This window comes from Tamandua tetradactyla, chromosome 5, assembly GCF_023851605.1.
Source record: "Tamandua tetradactyla isolate mTamTet1 chromosome 5, mTamTet1.pri, whole genome shotgun sequence".
Taxonomy (NCBI): domain Eukaryota; kingdom Metazoa; phylum Chordata; class Mammalia; order Pilosa; family Myrmecophagidae; genus Tamandua; species Tamandua tetradactyla.
The window spans coordinates 180052399-180076927 of NC_135331.1; the positions used below are offsets into that span (position 1 = coordinate 180052399).

Below are 24529 nucleotides of genomic sequence, written 5' to 3' on the forward strand. Positions count from 1 at the left end.
GAGCACACAGGGAGGAAGCGGGCAAACCTGTGGAGTTACGTGTGACTGGAGAGAGCATTTCATGAAGAAGAAAGACCCACTGTGTCAAATGCTGAGAGGGAAAGGAAGATGTGGGGTGCAAACGAGCCATGGGATTTGCCCATGTGGAGCTCACTGGCACCGTGATGGGTGGGGCAGGAGGGAAGCCCGACTGGAGAAGAGCCAAGAGGAGAAGATGGAAATGGAGACAACTCTTCCAAGGAATTTTGATATAAAGGGAGCGAGAAGTGAAGTGAAAGATAAGAGTGAGGTGAATATCTAAATATTGATGTACTGGCTTCCAGAACATTAGAAAACAAATCAATTGTTACCTCATGTTGTATAATACTTTGAGTCTAAAAAGTCTTTCCCATACTTGGTTCCGATAGTTCATACAACACCATATACTTTTCAATGAGGAAAAAAACTCAGAGAGGCCAAGTGACTTGCCTGAGGTATAGAGAGTCAGCTGTGGAAGCCAGATCCTTTCACGCTGAGTTAGAACATTGTTATGGAAAGAATGCACATTCACCGTTTGTTTAAAGAAGTGTGGCATGGAACAAACGTTCATGAAGAGCTATATTAACCTTGGACGTTCCTTTCCACATCCAACAGGACCAAGTCTCCCAGGTGCGGAGGCTGTTTCTAATAAGTGCTGCTTTTCAGTGCAAGGCACAGTGAGAAATCTCACCTTTTCAGCAAAGATGGAGTTTCCTGATAAGTGGCTCAAGTGTATAAACTCCAAATGCAGGGTTCCAAATTCCGCCAGGATACTACTGCCTCCTGAGGCCCAAGGCCAGTTCCTTCCAATTCCACTGAAAAAGGGAAGAGAAGATATCGAGAGTTAGAGGTCTTTTTTTCACAACTGTAAACAGACAACTTTTAAATAATGACATCTCAGCTAATAACCCACTATGGATTTGAAAAAACTGAGCATGGTTGTCTTTGACTGGCTACCAGTCTCAGGCTTTGCCTTCTGTCTCCAAATTGAAAATCACTTTTGACTTAAGTCAGGAAGAAATTTTTGGGTCCTCACTACAGACAAATATTTAGGAAAGTTCAGGTGCCACACAGACAGGTACAACCATTCTAAGTAGAATATAAGGCAAAATCAGAACGAAGACAATCCCATCATGCCCTTTAACGTTTTAATGTCAGCTTGAGATTCATGGAATTTTATAGACAGTCATACCGTCTGTAAAATTTTACGTGGAAATAGGCTACATGTCAAAGACTCATTAGTTACACCCACTCCACCCTCTCCAAGCCTCTTCTCCAGCCACTGGATTTCCTTTCTTATTTTTCTCTTCATGCTATTTTACATACTTTCCAAGGTACTTACTCATTCCCTATGCTATTAATCCATGTTCAATAGTGTCAACAAAATCCTATAATTCAAATTGGAAAGTGGTCAAGGACATGAGCTTCAAAAATTATTGACTTGGAGAAAAGTTTTTTAAAAATAGTCCATCTTAAACATATACATGCACACACAAAGTGGCACTTGAGACACGGCAGTTTATTTTTGGGGTGTTACCTAAAACTCTAAGACTTAAGACTTACATGGTGATCCAAACAAAGAATGAAATCAATTATTCTCTTGACCAATAAATTTCCTTTCTGATACCTGAAAACCCACATTTTGGTTTTATTTCAGATGCACATTTATTGTATGTCTGCTATTTTCCAGGGACTATGTATGGCAATGGGTTACAGGAATGGTTATGATGAACAAGTCACTTTTCTTTCAATGAGCTTGCAGCATAATGGAAGAGAATGACCTCAATATAAATAATTCCAATAAACATGGTAAACACTCAGATCAGTGTGCGAAGAGCTCTCTCAACACCCAGAGTCAGAACATGCAATACAACGTGGTGGAATCACAGCAGGCTTCTTAAAGGAGACTCCGGAGTTGAGTCTTAGACAAGTTGGTGAGGAAAGATAGAGAGGGGGAGAATTGGGGCACAGAAAGAACGTATTTGCAGAAGGGCTGGCCAAAACCAGAGAGAGTCCCCAATAGTGGGAAATGGTGGGAAAGAAGGTGGTGAGGATTCATCGAAACCAGGTCTGGGAAAGTCTGTGATGTCTCACTTTTCTCTCTTCCCATTAAGTGCTGTTATTGGTGTCCCCTAGATTTCCTAACCCCCCTCTCTTTCATTACTATTCACAAGTCTGGTTAAACTTTTTCAGTCCTTTCACTGCTTCTGCTGCTGAGCTACCGAGAAATGCTGAAGAAAAGGTATCTGAAATTTTAGGCTGGCCTCACTCTTATTCCCCACTCCTTTTTAGAGCAAACTCAGGATTTCGTCTCAAAAACAGATTCACCTGTAAATCTAACAAAAAGTAAACAAAAGACAGAGATCTGAAAAATTCTATATGCATTTATTTGGGAAAATGGCTTAATTTTATTAGTCTCTGGGAATGTGACTCAGTTTTTATTTTTATGATTGGCTTACATAAAAGGAATATCCTATCATCCAAACAGGATGAATAGCTACTATCAAATTTTATTAGCATATGGCAATTGTACAGGACAATTGGTCATTAATTTGTTGTCATGACTTATTTTTTTTATTCCAACCATTCCATCATAGACCAAAGCCAGCGGGCCTATCATGCAAAACCATGAATTTTCATGATTTGGAGAATTCATTACAAACAAAGAGTAACATAAAGCAATATCAGGGTAAGAGGGGACAACATTCTGGAGAAGGAAACAACAGGAGACTGAGGATGCTCTGCCAACTCTCTAACTGTTTACAGTTCCTGGTACTAGAGGTTTGTTAGAATACTCAGTTGGGACAGGTAAGCCATGAATATGCACTAAACTAAAACTTGAATTACTTCTGGATTATCCACACAGTTGTCCCCTGACATCAGTGTAGTCAAGCAAAAGAAAACAAAAGTTGTATTGGCTCTTAAATATAATTCAAGAAGGCAGAGAGGGTGCAGCTATATCTAAATATTTAAAAAGGTCACTTGCCTTTCTTAGGAAAGCTACAAATAGCTGGGGGTTGGTCTGGGGGAGAGAGGATGGGGAACAGTCCGTGGGCCAGGTTCCTCCCCACCACCACGGCGGGGTGTGCAAGTGTGTATTCTTTCAGGGGAATGGCTGCCTCCATTCTTGCACAGCAAACTTGTACTGAGTAAAAATCAAGTTTTGGTCGCTCACAAAATGAAGGGATAAACAGGATGATGTCCAAGATCTTTGCCTCTAGATTCCATGAGTCTACCAAAGTATCTATATATTTGTTTGGCTTTAATTTCTATAATGATATACATGAAAATTAGGCATTCGACACTGAACGGGCAGGTTTGTGACAAAGAGCCATGAGCCCACTAAGAGTTCTGCTCATGGCTGGGGTTGGGTGGGCAGGCCAGGTTGTCCTGGGCATCCCAAGACGCCCAAGGCCAGGCATCCCAGAGCACTGGTCAAAATGAATGTCATCTGCATGGGTGGATTTAAAATGTCTACAACTTCAATTTCGTCATCACAGTATATTAAAGGTGTTCTATATTGTGCCTATTTGACAAACACTGAAAATATCTTAGAAAAATGTTTTCAAGATCAAACAATAGTTTGTGTTTAGGAGCTAGTCATTCCATAAGGCAGGCATGAGAGGGAAGACTATTTAAATATTCCCTATCTTGTTATAATGAGTAGCATATGGAGACGTACACACCAAAAGACAATTAACATGATCTGGGAGCTGCCAGGGGTTTGGTCCAAAGGACCCTGGCACAGAACTCCAAACGTTTTTATCACTCTACTTTCATTTATCTCCATTTCTTCCAATCCCTTGTTCTTCATTTTAAATTGGGAGTTTTATTTAATATATATGCTTCAACTTTAATTTAAATTTTCACTATTCCGCAATGATGATAATTCTTTGAAAACAGAACGTAACAACAAAATAACTGATTTTGGCGACTGTAATTAGAAAAACGTCTTTAAAAGAAGTGAGCCACTATGATTCTTTTGAAAATGTGGAATACTATTTTGTTGTTTTAATGACTATAATTTGAATGTAGATTTTGAGCAAGGATAATATACTGCCACATCTTACAGCAGTCAAAAAGAAGACAGTGTAATTGTATACTGACCCCATGGCTCTGATATGCAATGGGTGTTGTGTGCTTTTTCTTCTGTCTCCTGGGAAGGGTGAACAGGGTCTGAGAAAGGAACTACAGCCCTAATGGTGGCATTCTACTCACATGTGGATCCCATGAGAGCGCTAACTCATTTCCTAGAGTGTGTAATGATTCAAGCAGCTGGAAGGTTACTCTAAAAGTTGATGGTGTACTCCTTCAAAATAATCTTAAATGGAGGTACCGGAAATTATATGTTACACCAGCTGCTGAAACAGAATTTGGATCATCGACGTCGTATTCGGCTACCTAGTATACTTAATACAACAAAGACTTTTGAGAATAATTGAAATAATTTAAAAATATCCCAGGTAAACATACAAACGAAGTATTAAATAGTTACAAAGTAGTGATTAGCTATGAATTTCAATTTACTGTCCCTTGCTGCTTGCTATTTTATGCAAATGGGTAATGGGCCAACAGGAATTTTCTAGAGAGTTCTTGCCTGAATAATTTCTGCTTAGCTGATCAGTAAACAAACTCCCTTCAGGTTCATAGTGCAGAATATAGCTTGGTTCTTGGCATCGACAAGTTTTGGAAGAAAAAAAATTCCTTCCATCATATATTATGGTAAAACCTTACTCATTCATGCAAGGAAAAGGGCACACAGGGATATTCAATTAAAAAAAAGCAGACAATCCAGTATTATTCCTTTCGGATCTTAACATAAATTAGGAAATCCTGAATAATGAGAAAATTCATGAATGCTTATTTCATTTACTTGCATTCCCAAAGCAAACTGATCCTGAGATTAAACAAAAAAGCAGCTTCACTTATCACAAGCGCCTCCTTCCTGAGAGGTGCCCACAGTGCCCAGCTTTCAAACCTAAGACCTCACTAAAATTTGGACCAACAATTCCGGGGACTGACATTCCAAGATTAAAAAAGACTCTACTGCAGCTCTTCTACAGAAAATCTGACTGGAGGACCCCTTGCCTTGTGGGACTTCCCACCAGGGAGAGAGATCTAGTCAAGAGCAGCCATTTGAATTACAATCATAATCCACAGCACTCTGCTTCTGAACAGCAGCAGGTGAGCTAAATATCAGAAGAATTCCATCAAGGTGAAACACTTTAACCAAGGTCCAAAATACTGTTTTAAAATTAGCCTTATCTTGCTCCATCTTTTGGGCAGTTATTTTAGACAGGGCTGAAATGAGTACTTCAGTTAGCTTACTCCGAGCTACAATACTGCTGCCCTTGAGTCTGACTGTCTTGGATTGGGGAGAGGGGTTTTAGGGAGGCTGGGATGGCAACGAGCCCCCTCTAATTTCTTGGGTGATCTGCTCTGCAAGTCCAAAGTCACCTTAATTCTTGCTTTTCTCACATCCTTTGGGACAGATCTTGCTAACCACTCTCAACAAATTACCAATAAACTGAAAGCAGTTTCTGTCCAGTCATTGGGCAAATTGCAATGTCTTATTATTGAGTTTAAGGAACATCACTAAAAAGGATAATAGAGCTGATCAGAAAGCAACTTGGTACATTTAGGATATGTTTGCAAGAACAAACATTTATTTTATTTTACTTATAAAAACACAGAAATCATATTCCACATGTTGATTCAAACATGCATGATATTTTCCACAGCCATTTTCCATGCCAATCAATTTTAGTGGCTGCTTAACAGTCAATTAAATGAGTATATTCTGTTTTATTTAAATGTATCCTATTATGGCTATGGATGCTGATTCTTTTATTTTTTTACTGTGACATATAATTGAGAAGTGCTGTATCTACTTTTTTTTTAAAAACATACTTTCAGACCAAAAAGTCTATACAGAGTCTAGCTGGAAGATGTTAACTTAATTGCCTAAGCTGATAATGAGGGTGGATTTGGGAATGTCTATTGGAGGCATAAATTTCCACTGTTTACTGAGTTACTGCTCTTTACAGTATGGACCTATTATATTCTATGACATCCAGTAGTCTCCAGAACTTTGGGGATCTCTCAAATCTATCTGTTATAACTCAAGGCATCTAGGCCTTTAAAATTGGGGAGGTGGAGCTGTAGTTGTTTGGGGAAGGGAAGGGAGTTGTAAATAATCAGGTATATATAGTCGCTTTTCTAATAAAATGTCAGGCTAGACTAAAAGCATAGTATATCCAGCTTCAGAAATAGTAATTCACTAAAATTAATTTATCAAACATTACCTTAAAATTGCCCCTTCCATTGATTTTAGATAAAATTGTTCCATTAAAAGAGCTTAACACATATTATCATTCCAAGATACACTTAAGACACCTATATTACAGTGAAATCATATGTTATACATCTCTTTCTCTGCCTGTCACTCTATGCATCTATGGATCCTCTACAGATCAAGCTATATATTAGTAAGATTCCCGTACATTTTCCACATTCTGTCCCACAGTCTCTAGCTGTAACAAGAGTGGCCAGGGTTGCCCACTTGTGCTAGATTCTAAGTTTCTTAGACGCAGGAACCTGCTTTATCACCTGTGAATCCTGGAGGCTGGGGCAGGGCCAAGAAACAGAGCTGCTCAGTACAGGCTTAATTTAATAAAATTAAAAAGCAATTATGTAAGGGTTATGTCACCTGCTCCTACCCCTAACTTATACTCAAATTATATAATCCTATATTTGGTGAAACCATCTGCATACTCTCTTATAAACAGAAAAACATCCTTCTGATGACATAGTTTCCTATCACAAACTTGAAATGGTTTGAGATCTTGACTTCTAAGAGTTGAGATATTGTGAAATGAGAAAAATAAACAGGGTGGTAAATCTTTATGGAGGTCAAGTTTTATTCAGTGTAAAGGACTGTCTTTTATTCTGAATTTATATCCGTCCTATTTTTGTGACACTGAGCTTATTATCTTTTTTGCTTTTTTAGATGAAATGATGACAGTGGCTAGTTGTTTGTTTTTTTCTTTTTAATACTTGCTTGATGAAATAAAACACAGGCAACCAACCTAAGGCCCGTTTCTTAATATTAGGGAATTTTTACCAATTCATGAAGGCTAAGAGCTTGGTACCAGTAATCCTAAAACAAGGCAAAGCTAGGGAGCAATTATTATTGGAAAGAACAGTTCACTATCAATTATACCAAAACTATTTTTTTTTTTTTGCAGAAGTACTATGTCTAAAAGGATAAATGAATCTATTCAACAGGTTAAAAAATAGGCAATTGGGGTGCAACTTCGTAAGGACAGCAAGTAAGACTGAGCCAGTCAGCAAAACCTAATTTAATAAGTGCTTCCCATGTGCCAGGTGTGGTGCAGTGCAAATATCAGACACTGCAAGAAAGAGGCTAAGATTCTTTTACTTTTATGGTCAAGGTGGCATCACCTGGAATTTTGGAAGGCTGAAGTCTCAGTTACTTCAATTAAATTTTCTTTCAGGTGCTTGAGTAGAGGCAAAACAGATTTTAGATAACAATGTCCATCTTTTCTGTGGATAATCCTCAGAGCTCTTCAGGCAGAAAATCAAGTGGGTCTAATTAAATTTTTATAAAAGAAAGAGAACTTTGTCTGACTTTATATGTGCACACCCTCACTGTAGGTCTTTCCCAGATATTAAGCCATTTGGGAGTAATTGAGAAAGATACATTCCTTGATGCTTAATGAATTAGTTATCACTATACTTCAGAATGGGCAATAAATAGCTTTTTAGGCAAGATCAGTAAAGTGAATGTTAAATTATTGGCATTACTGGTGGGAAATATGTTGCTAAGTGCTACAAATGCCGTTTGAATCCCCTATGAATTAACAGCAAGAAAGTTCAGGAAAACAGATGAAGTCTAGGTAATCACGACCAATAATTAATGTGTTCTCTTAGACTGCGTTACCTAGGTTCAGATATTTCTCTTAACATCTAACAAAAATCTAGCCAACCAAAAGAAACCAGACCATTAGTTAAACCACATTTTAATTTAAAATTATAGTTTTTTTTTTAGTTGTGGATTTTGACAAGATTTATAAGATTTTAAAGATTTGTAAGAACAAATAAAACCGTGTGCACGGCTTTTAGTAAGAACAAACAGATTTAGGGATGATTCTCGACAGATGTCAAAGAATAAAGCTACCAAAGTACTTCTTTCTCATTTTCTTGCCTTCTGCCTGCAACTTATGGTTTGGAGGCTGTTAAAAACTGTGTTATGAAACAGTTTGGCAACTAAAGCTTTAAAAACATAAAGACAATGAAAAAAAAATCATGACAAGGAATAAAGAAGAAAATGAACAATACAGAATAAAGAGCAAGAATAAAAAGGAAAACCCGATAACAAAGGCAGGTATTCTCAACAGGGGAGGGACAACTACAATGAAATCAGCACCTGCCTTGTTCTGGCCTTTTTAGTAACATCCTTGAATTAAATGTACTTTTGCTAAAGGATAATCCATGTATAATTAGCTATCTGCTGTCTTGAGACATGGTGTTATTTAATTTTTTTTTTTTTTTACATGTTTGAGCTTATCTTCCTAACTAGAGAATAACATCTAAAGGCAGGGATGCAATTCTGTTTGTTTTCCACCAGTCCCCTCTCCCGTAGATACTCATATGGTAGGAATGTACATATCAAATAACTTCGTAATTGTTGCATTTATCTCTTGCAGCAACAATCCATTTCCAATGTATATTATTGTAACCTATAGTATTTAAATAAAATTCAGGAAATGATACAAGCAGTATTTATTTACTCATCATAAAAATATTTTACGTCTTGACATTTTTAATTTGTGTTTATCTTTAATTTACACATTTACATATTTTCAATGACTGAGATGCTTTATATGATAGGAAAATATATTGAAAAATGTAACTAAACTCCTACCAACTTTTACAAAGCAAAAATAAACACAATGGGTAATTAACACGTAACTTTTCGAAGCAACTAAGCAAATGGTTGGTGAAACTTGGGTAGTAGAACTACATATTTTCTAGAATATTTAATAAGAGTATTGATAGGACTCTATTTTTTAAAAAACTTTACTTTGTGTGTTTGCTCTGTAGAATGTTAAAAATGAAAACATTATAGTAGTTTGAGACAAAAAATTACAACCATTCTTGTTTACTTTTAAAGAAATACTCAGATAAAATGGGTACTGGAACAAAAAACTACTGCTTTTGGTAAGTTTGTTTTATTTGTTAGAAATCATTGTAAAAGGTTAAAATGAAAAATAGTATTTTGATAAGAAATAATAATCATTCTCATTTTACTTTTAAGAAAAAGGAAGAAATAAATCCAAACCGCTCCTCATTACTTTTCACTATGAAGTTTGCTTCTAAATGGCATTAAGGGTGCAGAGCAAACAGCAGGCTCAGAGACTGTTATGCAATAATTAGGCCCCAAATGCTGCCATTCTTAACCCACTGGGGATGGGGACTGGTGAGGTGAAGAAAGAGCTGGAAAAATTTGGAAAATGGGAAGGGGAGAGGCTGAATTAAGACCATTATACCAGGCAGGCTAGACTTTTCCAGCTGGATCTCGTCTGAGATGAACTGAAACTTGTGAAATAAAGCAAAGAACTCGTGGGAGGACTCCAGGGTTTTATGAATTGGGTCTACTCTTGGTACAGAATGTATCTTACAGCTGTGATGAGCGCCTTCTTTTCCCGTGAATGTCAATTTAAGAACAATAACAACGTTTATGGGTTATTTCCCCACATTCAAAATGAAAATGCTTTCCAGGATCCCATAAGGAAAATGTACATTCTTAGAATTTAAGATTATGCACTTCAGTTAATAGTAGACTGCTAATGTGAAAAATGGAATGGTCATCTTGTATTGTTATTTGCTAAGAGAATAAAAACAGGACGATGGGATGGGGTCTGGCTGGGAGATTCTTTACATTGGCTTGTTGGGAAGAATATGTTGAAGTGGAGAGCTCCAAGCTGAGGCCAATGAGAAAAAGGAACTCATCAGTGAAGACCTGGGAGCAGCTCGGGCAAGAGCCCTGTAGTGTGAAGACGTGCAAAGCCTGAAGACAGAGGGCTGGCAGGAGTGGCTGAAGGACAGTCAGTGAGGGGACCCCAGGGCCAAGAATCCTGATTGTTGATAAAGGCAAACATCTGGATTTATTCCAAGTGCAATGGGAAGCCACTCCAGGATTTTAAACAGGGAGTGAAGAAGTCTAATTTGCATTTCTAAGGATCCCTCTCGAAACTGGGGAGAATGAACCACAAGGGTAAGCCCAGAAGCAAGAAGTGGTTGTCCAGGTAAGTCACATACGATGACCTCACTGGTTGCAAACAGGAATGCTGAACAGTCGGGGAGGTTTTCGGGCATGTCCTATGGGCAGAGTTGTCAGGAAGAATTGGGCCTGGTGGGATGAGGGAAGACAGGAATCAAGGATGATTTCTAGTCATTTAGCTTAAGCAGCTGGGTGGGTAGACACACCACTTAAGGAGATGGGGAATATAGAGGTAGGAGTAGGCATGAACTAGAAAAGCAAGAATTGTTTTAATATGATAACCACCCTTCACAATTATAAGAAAAAAAAAACAAATTTAGCATTTGAGTTTTTCATCTTGGTTTTTTACAAAGATAAATTTATTCAATTTGAGTTAACTTCTTTTTGCCAAAGGCTTTGCTGAAAGTATTTAAAAATATGAAAAAAACATGCAAATGGCAAAGAATTGAAAAGCTATAAAGATTACATAATTGAAATGAATCTGTCAGGTACTTCAGATCCAATTCTCATTTGCCAGAGTAAACACTATCAGCAAGTTATTGAAATGGTGGGGGATACAGTGACATCCAAACAATCTCTATTTTTTTTTATATTTTAAAAATCGACTTTATTGAGTTATAATTTTCATATAATAGAATGAACATATTAAAGGAATACTTTGATGGGTTCTGACAAATGTAATTAAAACCCCCTCAGCTATGAAGGCCTCGGTGCATGCAACTCTGCCTATTTGGGACCCTTCATTTCTTTCATTAGCTTTCCTTGGTCTTGGTCTCCACCTACGTTTCTCTGTCTGTCTCTTTATGTGTGTCTCTCTCTTTTTGTCTCTGGGGCTATGCACTTCTAATAAATATTTCAGGCTGGGAAATCAGTAACACCCCCTCCCCATTTCTTTTAATACAGAGTTCTCTCCAGGTGGGCTGGGGAGGGGAATGAATGGAGAGAGCAAGGAAAGAGGCTTCATTATTCACAACTAGAGAAGTTACATCGATATTTGGCTTATCCGAATATGGGTTCTCTTCCCAAGAGGAAATCTGTGGTTGTATTACACATGCTATGAAAATAATTTAGACAGATGTTTTCAATATTTAGTCCTTCCATCTAAGAACCAGATGCTCGCCATGGCTTTCTTTTTATCAGAAACAACCATTTCTGAATTCCCTTTATTTTTATTAGAGAGGTTGTACGTTTACAGAAAATGCAGAGTTCCCATATACCACCCGATTATTAACACCATGCATTGGTGAGGAACATTTGTTGCAATTGATGAAAGAACATTTTTATAAATGAACTATTAGTTATTGCTCATGGTTTACTTTAGGGTTCACTATTTGTATTGTACAGTCCTATGCTTGGTTTAAATTTTTTTTTTATTCTAGTACCATATATACAGACTAAAATTTCCCCCTTGTAACCACAACAAATATATAATTCAGTGTTATTAATATAGTTCACGATGTAGTGCGACCATCACCACCATCCATTACCAAAACTTTACCAACTGCCCAAACAGGAGCTCTGTATAATTTAAGCATTAACTCCTCCTTCCCTACCCTTACCCTGCCCCTTTGTAACCTATATTCTAGATTCTGACTCTTCGAATTTGCTTATTCTAATTATTTCCTATCAGTGAGGCCATACAGTATTTGTCCTTTTGTGTGTGGATTATTTCATTCAGTATGATGTCTTCAGAGTTCATCCATGTGCCACATGTCTCAGAACTTCATTCCTTTTTATGGCTGAGTAATATTCCACTGTTGATACTATACACTACGTCATATTTATCCATTTGAGTCCCTGCTTTCAAATCTTCAGGGTATATACCTAGAAGTAAGGTTGCTGGGTCATATGGTAATTCTACAAATTCTACACTCAGCTTTCTGAGGAACTGCCAAAATGTCTTCCACAGAGGCTGCCCCATCAGCGATGAATGAGGGTTTCTATTTCTCCACATTCTCTCCAACACCTGTACTTTTCTTTTTTTAAAAAAAAATAGTAGCCATTCTAGTGGGTGTGAAATTATATCTCCTTGTGATTTTGATTTGCATTTCCCTAATAAGTTAGTGATGTTGAGCATCTTTCCATGTGCTTTTTGTCATTTATAATATCTTCCTTAGAGAAATACATATTCAGGTCTTATGTCCATTTTTTTTTTTTTTTAAATTGGGTTGCTTGCCTTTTCATTGTGGGGTTGTAGGATTTCCTTATATTTTCTGGATATTAAACCTTTATCAGATATGTGGTTTCTAAACGTTTTTCTCCCTTTGAGAAGGTTGTCTCTTTACTTTCATGATAAAGTCCTTTGAGTCACAGTAGTTTTAAATTTTGATGAGTTCCCATTTATCTCTTTTCTTTCACAGCTTGCACTTTGGTTGCAAGGTCTAAGAAAACGTCTCCTATCACAAGATTTTTAAGATGCTTCCCTACCTTTTCTTCTAGGAGTTTCATAGTTAATAATGTCTTCTTGCTGAACTGACTCCTTTATCAGTAATATAATGACCCTCTTTGTCCCCTGTAACAGTTTTTCACTTAAAATCTATTTTATTAGTTATGAGTATAGCTACCCCAGCTCTCTTTTAGTTACTATTTGCATGGTATATATTTTTTCTAACCTTCCACTTTCTACCTACTTATGCCTTTGAATTTAAGGTGAGTCTCTTATAAACAGCATTTAGGTAGGCTGTGCTTTTTCACGCCTTCTGGCCACCTCCAGAGCAGTGGGCGCCCAGCGATGTGAAGCGGCTGACAGAGCAGCGCTCACGACTGGACATACCACCCCCACCCCACCCCCACCCCAGAGCTTGGGGAACAAAGTCACCATATCCCACCTGGGTTGCAGCCAAGTGCCCCGGGGGGGGGGGGGAGGGCCTCACTTTTGTCTGCCGTGAGGATGGCGATGGATGTTGCTGTACAGAGAGTCAAAGTCCCCAGTATTCACCGCACTTTTTAGCCCCTTCCACCTACTCTTCCCTGGATGCTGTACAGTGTTCTACTACAGCCCAGAGTTTCTAATTAGTTGTCTCAGGCCGTTCCTGCTTGTTTAATGGCTATTCTGGTTGAGGGACTGATTCCTGAGCTTCCGACTCCGTCATCTTTCCATAATTCCTCAACTGTTCTTTAGTTTCAGGTTTTGCTGCTACAAAGAATGTTGCACATTGTGAGGAGGTCACCAGAATAAAACTCTCTAACTAGAATTTGTGGATCATAAAGTATAGTATGTATTTAAAATTTAATAAATGCCACTCGACTGCCTTCTGAAGGCATCCAACACACATTCCCTCTGGGTGTGTCTGAGAATGTTTCAGCTGCTAACTAGTTGTGAGGATTTACCAAATTTTTAAAACTTGGCTGGTCTGCCAGGTGAAAGCCGACCTCCTCCTGCTCTTTGTGTGTTTCTTTAACTGGAAGCTCCCTGCGTTCAATGGCAGATATATTTCTCTTTCTGAGAAGTACCTGTATATGAACGTGCCTCATTTATGTACTGGGGTTGCTGCCTTTCCCCACGTCAACTTTTCTTTACAAACTCTAAAAAAACTACACAAGTAATGAATATCATTTTGATGAGTGAAAAAGTGTGAAGATGAACTGAGAAAAAGATAATCATCTACACTCACTTCCGTTGCAATTTCTCCTTCACCTCCCACCTGCCAGTCCTAGCTCATCAGTGCCATCCAGCCACATGGATGCAAAGATCGGGGGTTTGTCAGTTTTACTAAAATGATGTTCCACTACACACACTGCTTAGCAACGTGCCTGTCTAATTAGTAGGTCATCACGGAAAGCTTTCTAGGATACACACGTTCAACAGCTGCATTGTAACATCCCATAAAATGGACAATCACAATTCATTAAACTGATAAACAGGCAGAACTCTTCTAATTTTTTTAGTACTACAATTATGCCACATCAACCATTCTTACTCATGCTACTGCTTTTTGAATGAACTTTTAATATATTAGAAAACTTGCACTTTATATATCAACCTGCTTTACAGGTTTTTCCCCCATTGACCGTTTGGTTTTTGATTTTGTTATTTTTTAGCTATACTAATTTTTATTTAGTTAAATTATCTATTTATTTTTCTGGGTTTTGTACTTTATTTAGAAAGCCTTCTTCCCTCTCCCAAGATTGTTTTAAAAACCTAGTAAAATCTAGGGGGTGTGAGGGTAGTTCAGTGGTAGAGTTCTTGCCTGCCATGTGGGAGACCCGGGTTCGATTTTCAGCCCACGCATTTCCCAAAACGAAACAAGCAAACAGATGAAAAACTAAAAACACACACACACAAATTCAATGAATGGTACTGCAATAAGGGGATACTCACATGGAAAAAGAACAAAATGTGACCCCCGCCATACAGAATACAAAGGAAAAAAAAAACCTAGTAAATCTAGGTAATCATTTCTTTCTTTTTAGTAGGTTCATCAGTGAAAATTATAGTAGCACATAAAAATTTATACTTTGAAGCTATAACCATTTTAATTTCTCATATTGTACAACTTTTTTTACTCTATTAAGTTCACCTGTTTGATACTTAGCTAATTATAGCTATAGAATATTTAAGTACTAAGTTAATTTGACTTAAGCATTTCCTTCTCTTCCTGATCTTACTCTAAAACTTTACTGATTTATTTTGCCCTTATAGTGATATAGTAGCTTCATCAATATTTCTCCATTAAGACAAGGAAAAAGAGTTGCATTTAAATAATGGAAAATATTTTATTCATAAACATTTAGACTAAAGAGAGGCTGTAAGGAAATCAGGGAATGGTCAGATAATCTGATCATATTATTTGCCTATTTAGAGAATTTTCATTTATGACCTTGGACAAATCCTTTAAACTCTCTAAAGGTGCAATCTCCTCAGCTGCAGAAAAAAGTGACACCTGCTTAACACAGCTGGTAAAATTTTAGAGGGATGAAATGAGCTACACATAAAAATGCTTTGAAATCTATAAAGGGTTTATCCTAGAAAAATATTTTTATCTTTTGCATTAAGCAACTGACATTTAGCTAACCAAAAGAAATCTGTTTCTGGATTTTTTCTCTTCAATTTCTGAGATGTCTACTCAATAAAAATAAATTCACCAAATGTTCACTTGGAGATAGAAATTACAACACAAATAATAATAACACAAAGTAAGGCATTCCCAAGGTTTAAAAATGTAACAAACTGCAACTGTTGACAGCCAACTTTCTTAAAGCAATTTAATTGCGCCACAACCATCAAATGTGGAACACTTTAAGAAAGGTCTTACACCTCTTTCGTTGCTTAGATGTGGTCTTTCTCTCTCTATGCCCAATTCTGCAAGTGAAACCATTGCCCTCCCCACTATGTGGGACATGATATCCAGGGATGAAAGTCTCCCTGGCAGCGTGGGAGATGACTCCCAGGAATGAGCCTGGCCCTGGTACTGTGGGATCAGCAATGCCATCCTGAAAAAAGCAGAAGTGTAACAAATAAGGTATCAGTGGCTGAGAGAGTTCAAATAGAGTCAGTAGGCCACACTAGAGGTCACTCTTACACATGCTTCAATTAGACCCTGCTACCTATCATAGCTTGCCAAACTCCAACCAAAACCATTCCTGCCAATCATGAAGAACACTTAGGGCATTACTTAAGATTCTACAAAGGTTCCATGCACTAGGGTAACTTGCAAGAAACTACAACTTCCAGATGGATCCCTGGGACCAGATAAGTCCTGAAATCCAGAGGGGCCAGCCTCTCCAGAACATCAACTAGTTCCATCTCCCTATCCCATATTATCAAAAGTCCCTTCCAACATGAAAAAATCAGAATGGGCATAGCCCAAATATCCCTAAAGAGTGGGAGAAAGATCAAGGGAGATGGTGGAGTTATACAGAAAAGGTAGGGTTTAACAAATGAGTATGAGTGCAGAATCATTATACTAAATATTTCTTTTAGCCTCCAGTACCTTAGAGCAGCTAGAAAAAAACTCCAAAATTGTAGAGTTGTAACCCATATCAAACTCTGTTCTACAACTAATTGTTTCAATGTACTTTGAAATTTATTGCTTCTCTGTGTATCTGTTATTTAAAGAGAAGGAGGAGTGTAACAGAGAAGATAGGATTTAACAGATGAGTATGACTGCTGAATCATTATATTGATATTTCTGTTGGTCTCCAGTGTCTTGGAGTAGCTAGAAGAAAAAATGAAAAATCATGGAACTGTAACCCATACCAAACTTAAAAATCTTTCTATAACTACTTGTTAAAATGTACTTGGAAAGTTATTGCTTTTCTGTATATATATTTCACAATTAAAAAAAATAAAAAATAAAGGTCTTACAAATCTTGGAAAATCTTCTAAAAAAAGTAATTAAAAAATGTTTCTAGTACTAAGTCAGTTACTACTAAACCAATGGTACATTTTATCAGTTACTGAAGAAAATTAGGAAAATTCTTATATAGTGTCTTGTTGGCATGTAAAATGGTTCAAATTCATCCTTGTTAGAATTTTCTGTATATACATACAGCAATGTAATCAATGTCAAAAAAGATAGTCCTTAACAGACTTATTTGTAATTCACACTTTAAAAATAAACAATGGGTGTTTCCTTTGAACAAGGGCATGAGAAGTAGGAGGTTTTTTACATAATTCAATTAATCATCACAACAACTATGTAGGTAGAATTATCTTTGTTTACTAAAAGAAACTGGGACTCAGCAAGGTGAAATGATGTGCCTAAGGTCTCAGGGTTTTTAAGTGGCAGGGACAGCCTGGGTTCCAAACCAGGTCTGAATAGTTTTAAACTGAGAGGTCTGCTTTTTTGTATACTACATGATGTCATTTCCCACGCTTCTATAAATGATGATGAGTAAATTAGTCTGTATCCTGGGTCTAAGAGAGCAAAGGGAATTTATTAACAGTGAAAACTGAGACATCACCATCAGTATTTATTTATTTATTTTAAACAAAGAGGGTATTATTGATAGTGTATTATTAATAGACAGAAAGAATGAAATAAAAAATGAGGCAAAATGTTAAAAGTTGGTAAATCTGGGTATGTGGGTAGTAGAATTCCACTGGATTGGTTGTGTTATTTTTGCAAACATCCTGTAAGTGTGAAATTATTTCAAAATAAAAGCTCAGAAAAGAAAAAAAAGTACCTACAAGTTTGACACATAATATACTGTTTTTCTTTAAAATGAAATTTCTCAGTGAAAACATGGTTTAAATGAAATTAAAAGAAAAAAATGCTGACATGTTACAACAAATAAGATGAAACATAAAATCCCATAAAGGCAATCTAAGGCCATATTCTCTTTTTTATTTTATTAATATGCACTTTTAAATTAGATAATAAAATGCTTCAAAAAAATATATATATATAAAAACTAAGCTTTACTCTGAATTTCTGACCTCATCCAAATAGGAATTTCTTATTCCCTTTCCTGCTGTAAATAATCACTATTATTCATTTCTTGAATTGCATTCCAAAGATTATTTTTGCTTTCAATAACAAATATGAATAAATAGCCCCTTTTATACATTAGTAGTAGCAGAATAAACATGTTATGACCATATCTTTGTTTCATTTCAAATATATAAAGTGAAACAAGACAGAATAAATGCCCATATACCCACTAGCTAGATTTAACCATTAACATTTATTTTGCTGTATTTGCTTCACCTAGCTACCAAGGTATAAGCATACACATTGCTTATACATAAGGAAAATTAATTTAAAGAAATTAACACATCAACTCATTAAATGTTTGAGTATGTGTTACTTAAAAGCAGGGATGTTTCCTATATGACTAAAATATCAAATGGGACCAAAGATATTGACAATAATTTTGTAAAATCATCAAATACCTAGTCCATATTCCAATTTTCACAACTGATCCTAAAATGCAAAGAACCTTTTTTTCACAGCTCGTTTTTGCTAGACTACCAGCCTAAGAGAAAAATTTCAGTCTTTATCTAATCGCACTTTCACCTGTAAGTGTTTGCTTTTTTAGTGGTTGTTGTCGTGGCTTTATTTTCACTAATGCTTGCCATCTCTACCCCTCCCCCCCCAAAAAAGATAGAAAATCTCCATTTCATTCTCACATAAGCACACAACACTTTCTTCACCATGATTAGCCTTCCACAGTTCAATATGTACAAATATGCTTTAAAAATGTTATTTATATAATCACAGCTAAAATCATGTGGTTAGGAGGAGAAACTCCAGCTCCCCATGCGGTAGGATCTTTCTTTCTCTGATCTAATGTCTCCCCTCACTCAGCTTGCCAAGATTCTATCTGGTATTCTGACTTGATTAGTCAAAAGGGAAGGAACATTGGTTGTGGTGATGGTTGCACAATTCTCTGAGAAGTGTCTCATGTTAACAGGATCTCTGAAGAGCCTATTTACAAATGAGTTTATACACATGGGGCTGGGGGATAGAACTTGAACGTGTCTTTTGGGAGACTGGATTCTAATTACAGTAGGAGGAAGCAAACACACAACTCATTAAAATATCTTCTCAAAGGAATTATTTCCTAATGTGGAATTTTAAATTTTGCTCTGCATTCTTGTATACTGGAATAAATACTCAATAACTAAACTAAATAAAGTTCCTACTCATCTCCTGATTTGTTTATATGCCCATATAATTAGTGACTCTTGTTAATGAAATTTCACATAGTATGTATGTGGAAACAGTTTATATAAAAAGATAAATCAGGAATAACTATTTGCTTTACAAAATCAAAGATTTCTTTTAGAAAAAAATCTCATAAAGTTTTGTGACTTGAAGGGAAGCATAGTGTTACGATTCAGTGTTCTGACACTGAAAATTGCTACAAAATTTCTGCAGGAATGTTTGGCAAAATGTTATCAAAAGTATTCATAATATTCACACTCAATAATTCCACTTATAGAAATTTATCCTATGGAAAGAATTAATTTATGTCACCTAGCATTAACGCACGGTTTATACATATGGTATTTGTGACAGTTTGAAGCTGTATGTACCCTAGAAAAGATCAAGTTCTTTGAGTCCATTCCTGTGGGTGTAGAACTGCTGTGGATGGGAACTTTTCAACAGTCACTTCAATTGCAATGTGGCCCACCTCATTCAAAGTGGGCCTTAATCCTCTTACTGGAGTCCTTCGTAAGAGGATAAAAGACAGAAGAAAAGCCAGAGAAGTTTAGAGAGAAGGACACACTGAACCCAAAAGAGACTGAAGCTAAAAGAGAGAAACACACAGAAGCTCAGAGAGGAAGTCGCTGAAGTCAGAAGCTGGAATCAATGAAACCTGGGAGAGGGCAGATGTACCAGGTGCCCACCAGGTGACAGAGGTGTCCTGGACGCCAGCAGCCTGTCGTCAGAGTCCAGGTATCACCCTGTTGTTGCCTTGATTTAAACATTTTCATGGCCTATGAACTGTAAACTTGTAAGTTAATAATTCTGCACTGTAAAAGCCAACCCACTTCTAGTATATTGCATTTCATCAGCCTCAGCAAACTAAAGCAGTATCATTTATACTGGCTTAAGATGAAGAAGAGTCTGGATATTTAACAACAGGAGACATTTTAGAAACATTATAGCTCATTTAGAAAATCTAACATTATGCCGTCATTATGGTTCCCAGTGTAAGAGAATGTTTAATTATAAAGACAGCAACTTCTTTGTAATATTAAAAAAAAAATGAAGAGATTTCTGATGTCCTGTAATAGCGGAGGGAATTGGTTGGCAAATACTGCAGCCAGTAATAATCACCACGCAATTAAAAATCTGGAATATACATATCCATGTACATGTACATACCTAGACTCCAACTATTTAAAGGTATTGGAAAGGGCCCAAAAGTAGGCATAAAATAAAAGAGAGTTTCCTCCTGACAGACAGTAATTGCAGTAAGAACTGTGAGTTTGTGGCTCTTTTGCCTGATCTCCGAAAACTGTTGTACCTCAAGGTAACAGAGGACTGAGTTAAAGGCTGGCAGAGCAGCTGAAAAATCTGAAAAATTGAGAGGGGAATTCTTGAAATAAATGGACCACAGAAGGGACGAGACCAAATATCTGAGGATAAACCCTGCCCAAATACCTGGACCACCACAAAATGACTCATGCACACGGGAGTCACCAGAGCGCCCAGAAAAAGGTCACAGCAACCAGAGAATATCCACTTTTGAAATAAAGAACTGCTCTAGGTGAGTTTTGTGAGTTTGCTGCGTTTTTTGACCTAGGGCACTCCTGAACCCATGCATAGCTTCAGAGGTTAGGAATTGGAAAGTTAAAGCTGTACTGATTTGTGTGTCAGAGGACAGAACTTAGAGAAAGCTGATCAGAGAAACTTAGGAGGAAAACCCCAGAAGCAAGGGAACTAAAAACTGCTCGAATCCTTGATTGACTGCTCAACTACAAAGGTATAGGGAAGATCCCCAAGAGACCAGGCTAAAAACAAGAAAAGAAGCTAGAAAAGCAGCTGAAAATGGGAAGAACTGAGCAGACACAGCTGCTCACACTGCAGGGGAGACAGAGTGCATGGATTGAATCCAGGCAGGTTAACTGCCTGCTAAAACAAAATGATAATCTTCAAAGGAACATAACCCATCAAGATTTGGTAAATATATTATCTCTAATATTCAGTTTTCAGCCAAAAATTACTGGACTGAAAAGAGACAGGAAAATATGACCAAAGCTCAAATGGAAGGACAGTTCAGAGAAGCTGACAAGGAGTGGGTCTAGATGCTGGATTTAGGAATAACTTCAAAGCAACTATGTAAATACAATTGAAGATCTGGAAAAAAGTATGCCCAAGAAATGGGCAGAAGAAACAGTCAGTAAATTGGAGGATATCAGTAGAAACGACTGCATCTAAAGACTAGAGAAAAATTAATCAAATGCAAGTGAAAAGATCTTCAATGATCTGTGGAACAAAACTGAGGGGTCAAATGAAATGTAACTACAAATTTTAGAAGGATAGGAGAGAGGCAGAAAATACATCTGAAGAAATGATGGCTGGAAACTCTCCAAATTTGGTGAAAACATGAATTTATTTATCTAAAAAACTCAGTAAACTCAAGTAGTATAAATACAAAGAAACATACCAGGCCAAGGCACATGAGAGTCAAATGTGTGATTGCCTAAGATAGTGAGAAAACCTTGAAAAACAAAAACAACACATCATGTACAGGGAAACAATAACATTAACGGCTGACTTCTCATAACAACCAATGGAAACCATAAGACATGTGAACAGCATATTCAAAATGCTGATATTACAATCTGAAAACCAATAATTCTGTATCTGATAAAAACTTTCTTTCAAAACTGAACGGGAAATAAATATTTTCAGATAAATGAGAACTAACATTATTTCTCACCAGCTAATGTGCAGTGAAGGTGATTTAGACAATGACCACAGATGGTTATTCAGATCTAGAGAAAGGGAATTTTTATTTCCATTGGGAATGGAAAATCATGTGGATAAACAGAAAGTATCTATCAATCTAGCAACCTATCTGTATTTTTCCCTTCCAAGGGATAGAAAAGTTAAAAGAACTGTACTTTTGCTAAATTACTATATTTTACCTGAAATAATTTAATATTAACTCTAAGTTTAAAAGCAATAGTCAAAGCAAAATTCAAAATTTAAAGCAAAATTCAATATTAACTCTAAGTTTAAAGCAATATTAACTCTAATCCTAAAGCAACCACCAAAAATGAACACAAAGAGCTAGAGCTAAAAGGCCAAAAGATGAATCAAAGTAGAATACTAAATATATATATTTGAATAACACAAATAAGGCAGGAAGGAGGAACTGAGAGGAGAAGGCAACGTGAGTTTCATGTCTGCAATGGTTTCCACTGCCTCCTAATCTCATGGGGCTGAGGTGGAACTATCCAGGTGGAGGCTATGCATGCGGTAGGTTGTGTCACAGCTGGAAAAAAATCTCGAATTTTTAAAAACGTATCCAACTTTTGCTACAGATGGTGAAATTATCTTTATTATAAACAATCTGTGCTCTGCCCTACAAGAAGACCCTTTACCTTCTAAGGCTGTTTACATAGCAACGTAGTATGCTGCTTTGAAAAGACAGTCCAGAACAAAGCAGATATGATCCAACAATTCCACTCTTATTTTTCTAAGAGAAATGAATACATAAAATATCCACATAAATACCTGAACATAAACTTTCAAAAGCAGCTTGATTCATAATTGCCCAAAATTGAAAACGACACAAATGATCCCAAACAGGAGAATGAATAGAAAAACTTAGTACATCCATGCAACGGAATACTCAGCATAGGAAGTAGTGAAAATAGGATGCGCACAAGCACACACACAAATCTGAAGCATTACGCTGAGCGAAAGAAACCAGGCAGAGGAGTGCATTCTATACGATTCCATTTGTACACAATTCTAGAAAGGGCACTTTCTATAGCGACAGCAACATGAAAGTGGCTGCTGGGGTCACATGCAAGCAGTAAGTAAATGACTGCAAGGGGTCAAAGGAAAGTTTTGGGGGTGATAAAAATGCTGGTCTCTTTATTGTGGTGGGGTTATAAGGGTGTCAAAATTCACTGAAATTTATACTTAGAATGCGGGCATTTTTTGGTATATAATTTATGCCTCAAAGAAGCTGATGAAAAGAAAAAAAAGGAAGGATATATGTCTGATTTCATTATTGCCTCCTACAAAATGTCACTGGGGTGATACATAACATGTAAACACTAGATTCAAATTTTGAGAGATTCTTTTTGTTTTCTATATTTTCCTATTTTCTCCAAATAACATGTTCAGTTTACTTTATAATCAAATAAAAACTATAAATTTTATTAAAATAATAGACTTATAAGAGCTATATTTACTCATTAAACATTTTTTTAAATGCACCATATAAGGAGAAGTATGCCTGTAGTATTTCATTGCTCTACCTTTTTAAATGCTTAGGAAACAAAAATTTTTCCTAACTCTATTGGAGTGAGAAGAGACAAGAAAAAATGTTTCCCCATGTATCACAGGACTTTAAGAGTTACAGTTTAATTTTCTAGTTCTTAGTTTAATATATTCAACTAAAAGTTTAAAAATGTTAAACTATTATTAAACTTATTAGACCCATAAAATGTGACACGGTTCAGAGAGGCCCTTGTAATGCCGCTGTGTGGTAATTACTTATTGATTGCTTACTAGCGTATTTATCCCTTGATAATTTAAGTAAACATAGTTTCACCTTTACCTTCAGAGCAGAGAATCTGATTAACTCTGTTCTAAACTTAGGAGTATTTCACATGTTTACCAGGGTCTAGAGCTCTGGTCAATAAAAATGACCACATTCGAAAATGTCATGTGATACTGTGGATATCAGGGTTTTCTTGATAATAAATACTTATTGATAATTCTCAAATATCTTCTAATGAATCTTTTACCAAATCTTTTATCGAGAAACTGAACCATCTAGACTTGACTTTCAAACATGCATCACGGAAGTAGCAAACAAAAGGTACTTGTAATTCAGAAAAAGAGTTCTATAACTGAACATCTTAAAAGTTTCTTATAAAACCAAATAGTTCAGGGGTGCACGGATAGTTCAGTAGTAGAATGCTCGCCTTCTATGCAGGAGACCTGGGTTCAATTTCTGGACCATACACCCCCTCAAATAAATAAATAAATAAAATAGCTTAGACTCTAAATTTTAGGAAACTAATTGTTAAAAAATACTGTGCTTAGCCACAAGGTTATTAGAAAATGAGAATTAAGTCTGAAGAACTATTAGAAATGAATAAACATAGAAAGAAATATCAAAATCTTTCTAAGGCAAGATGCAAACGATTTACCTATTCACAAATAAACAGTCACAGTTTGTGTCAGTTTAATATCATTTAAATATTACAGTACCTCCTACTGGTGATAAGCAAAGCTGTATGCGTGTAACTGTGGGGACAGCCCTCTACGACCTCTACCCCAGCATCCAATGCTTTCACTGACAGACAATAAGCAATCTGTTCCTTTTTTGATCAAAAAACAAAAAGCATAAATATAAGCAACAGAGGTAATTTTATGTAGTGGGTACTCTTTGAGCTTAAGATCTCACCTTATTCAACACTTGGTATTCTCATTAGTAATTCACATAAAGAATAGATGACTTTCCTCGAATTAGTCCCACACATATTTTAGGCAATAAGCTTATTAGGGGAATAATGGTATATTTACTAGGATGACTTCTTTGAGGGACACATAACAACAT

General features: G+C 36.5%; 1 protein-coding gene across 1 annotated transcript in view; it reads right to left on the reverse strand.

Annotated features, from left to right (window-relative positions):
* MAN1A1 (mannosidase alpha class 1A member 1) overlaps positions 1–24529 on the reverse strand; it is a 195564-nt gene that overhangs the window by 33456 nt on the left and 137579 nt on the right. The window contains exon 6 of the mRNA XM_077162774.1: positions 710–833. Coding sequence (XP_077018889.1) covers positions 710–833 — 124 coding nt within the window. The remainder of the gene's footprint in view (positions 1–709; positions 834–24529) is intronic.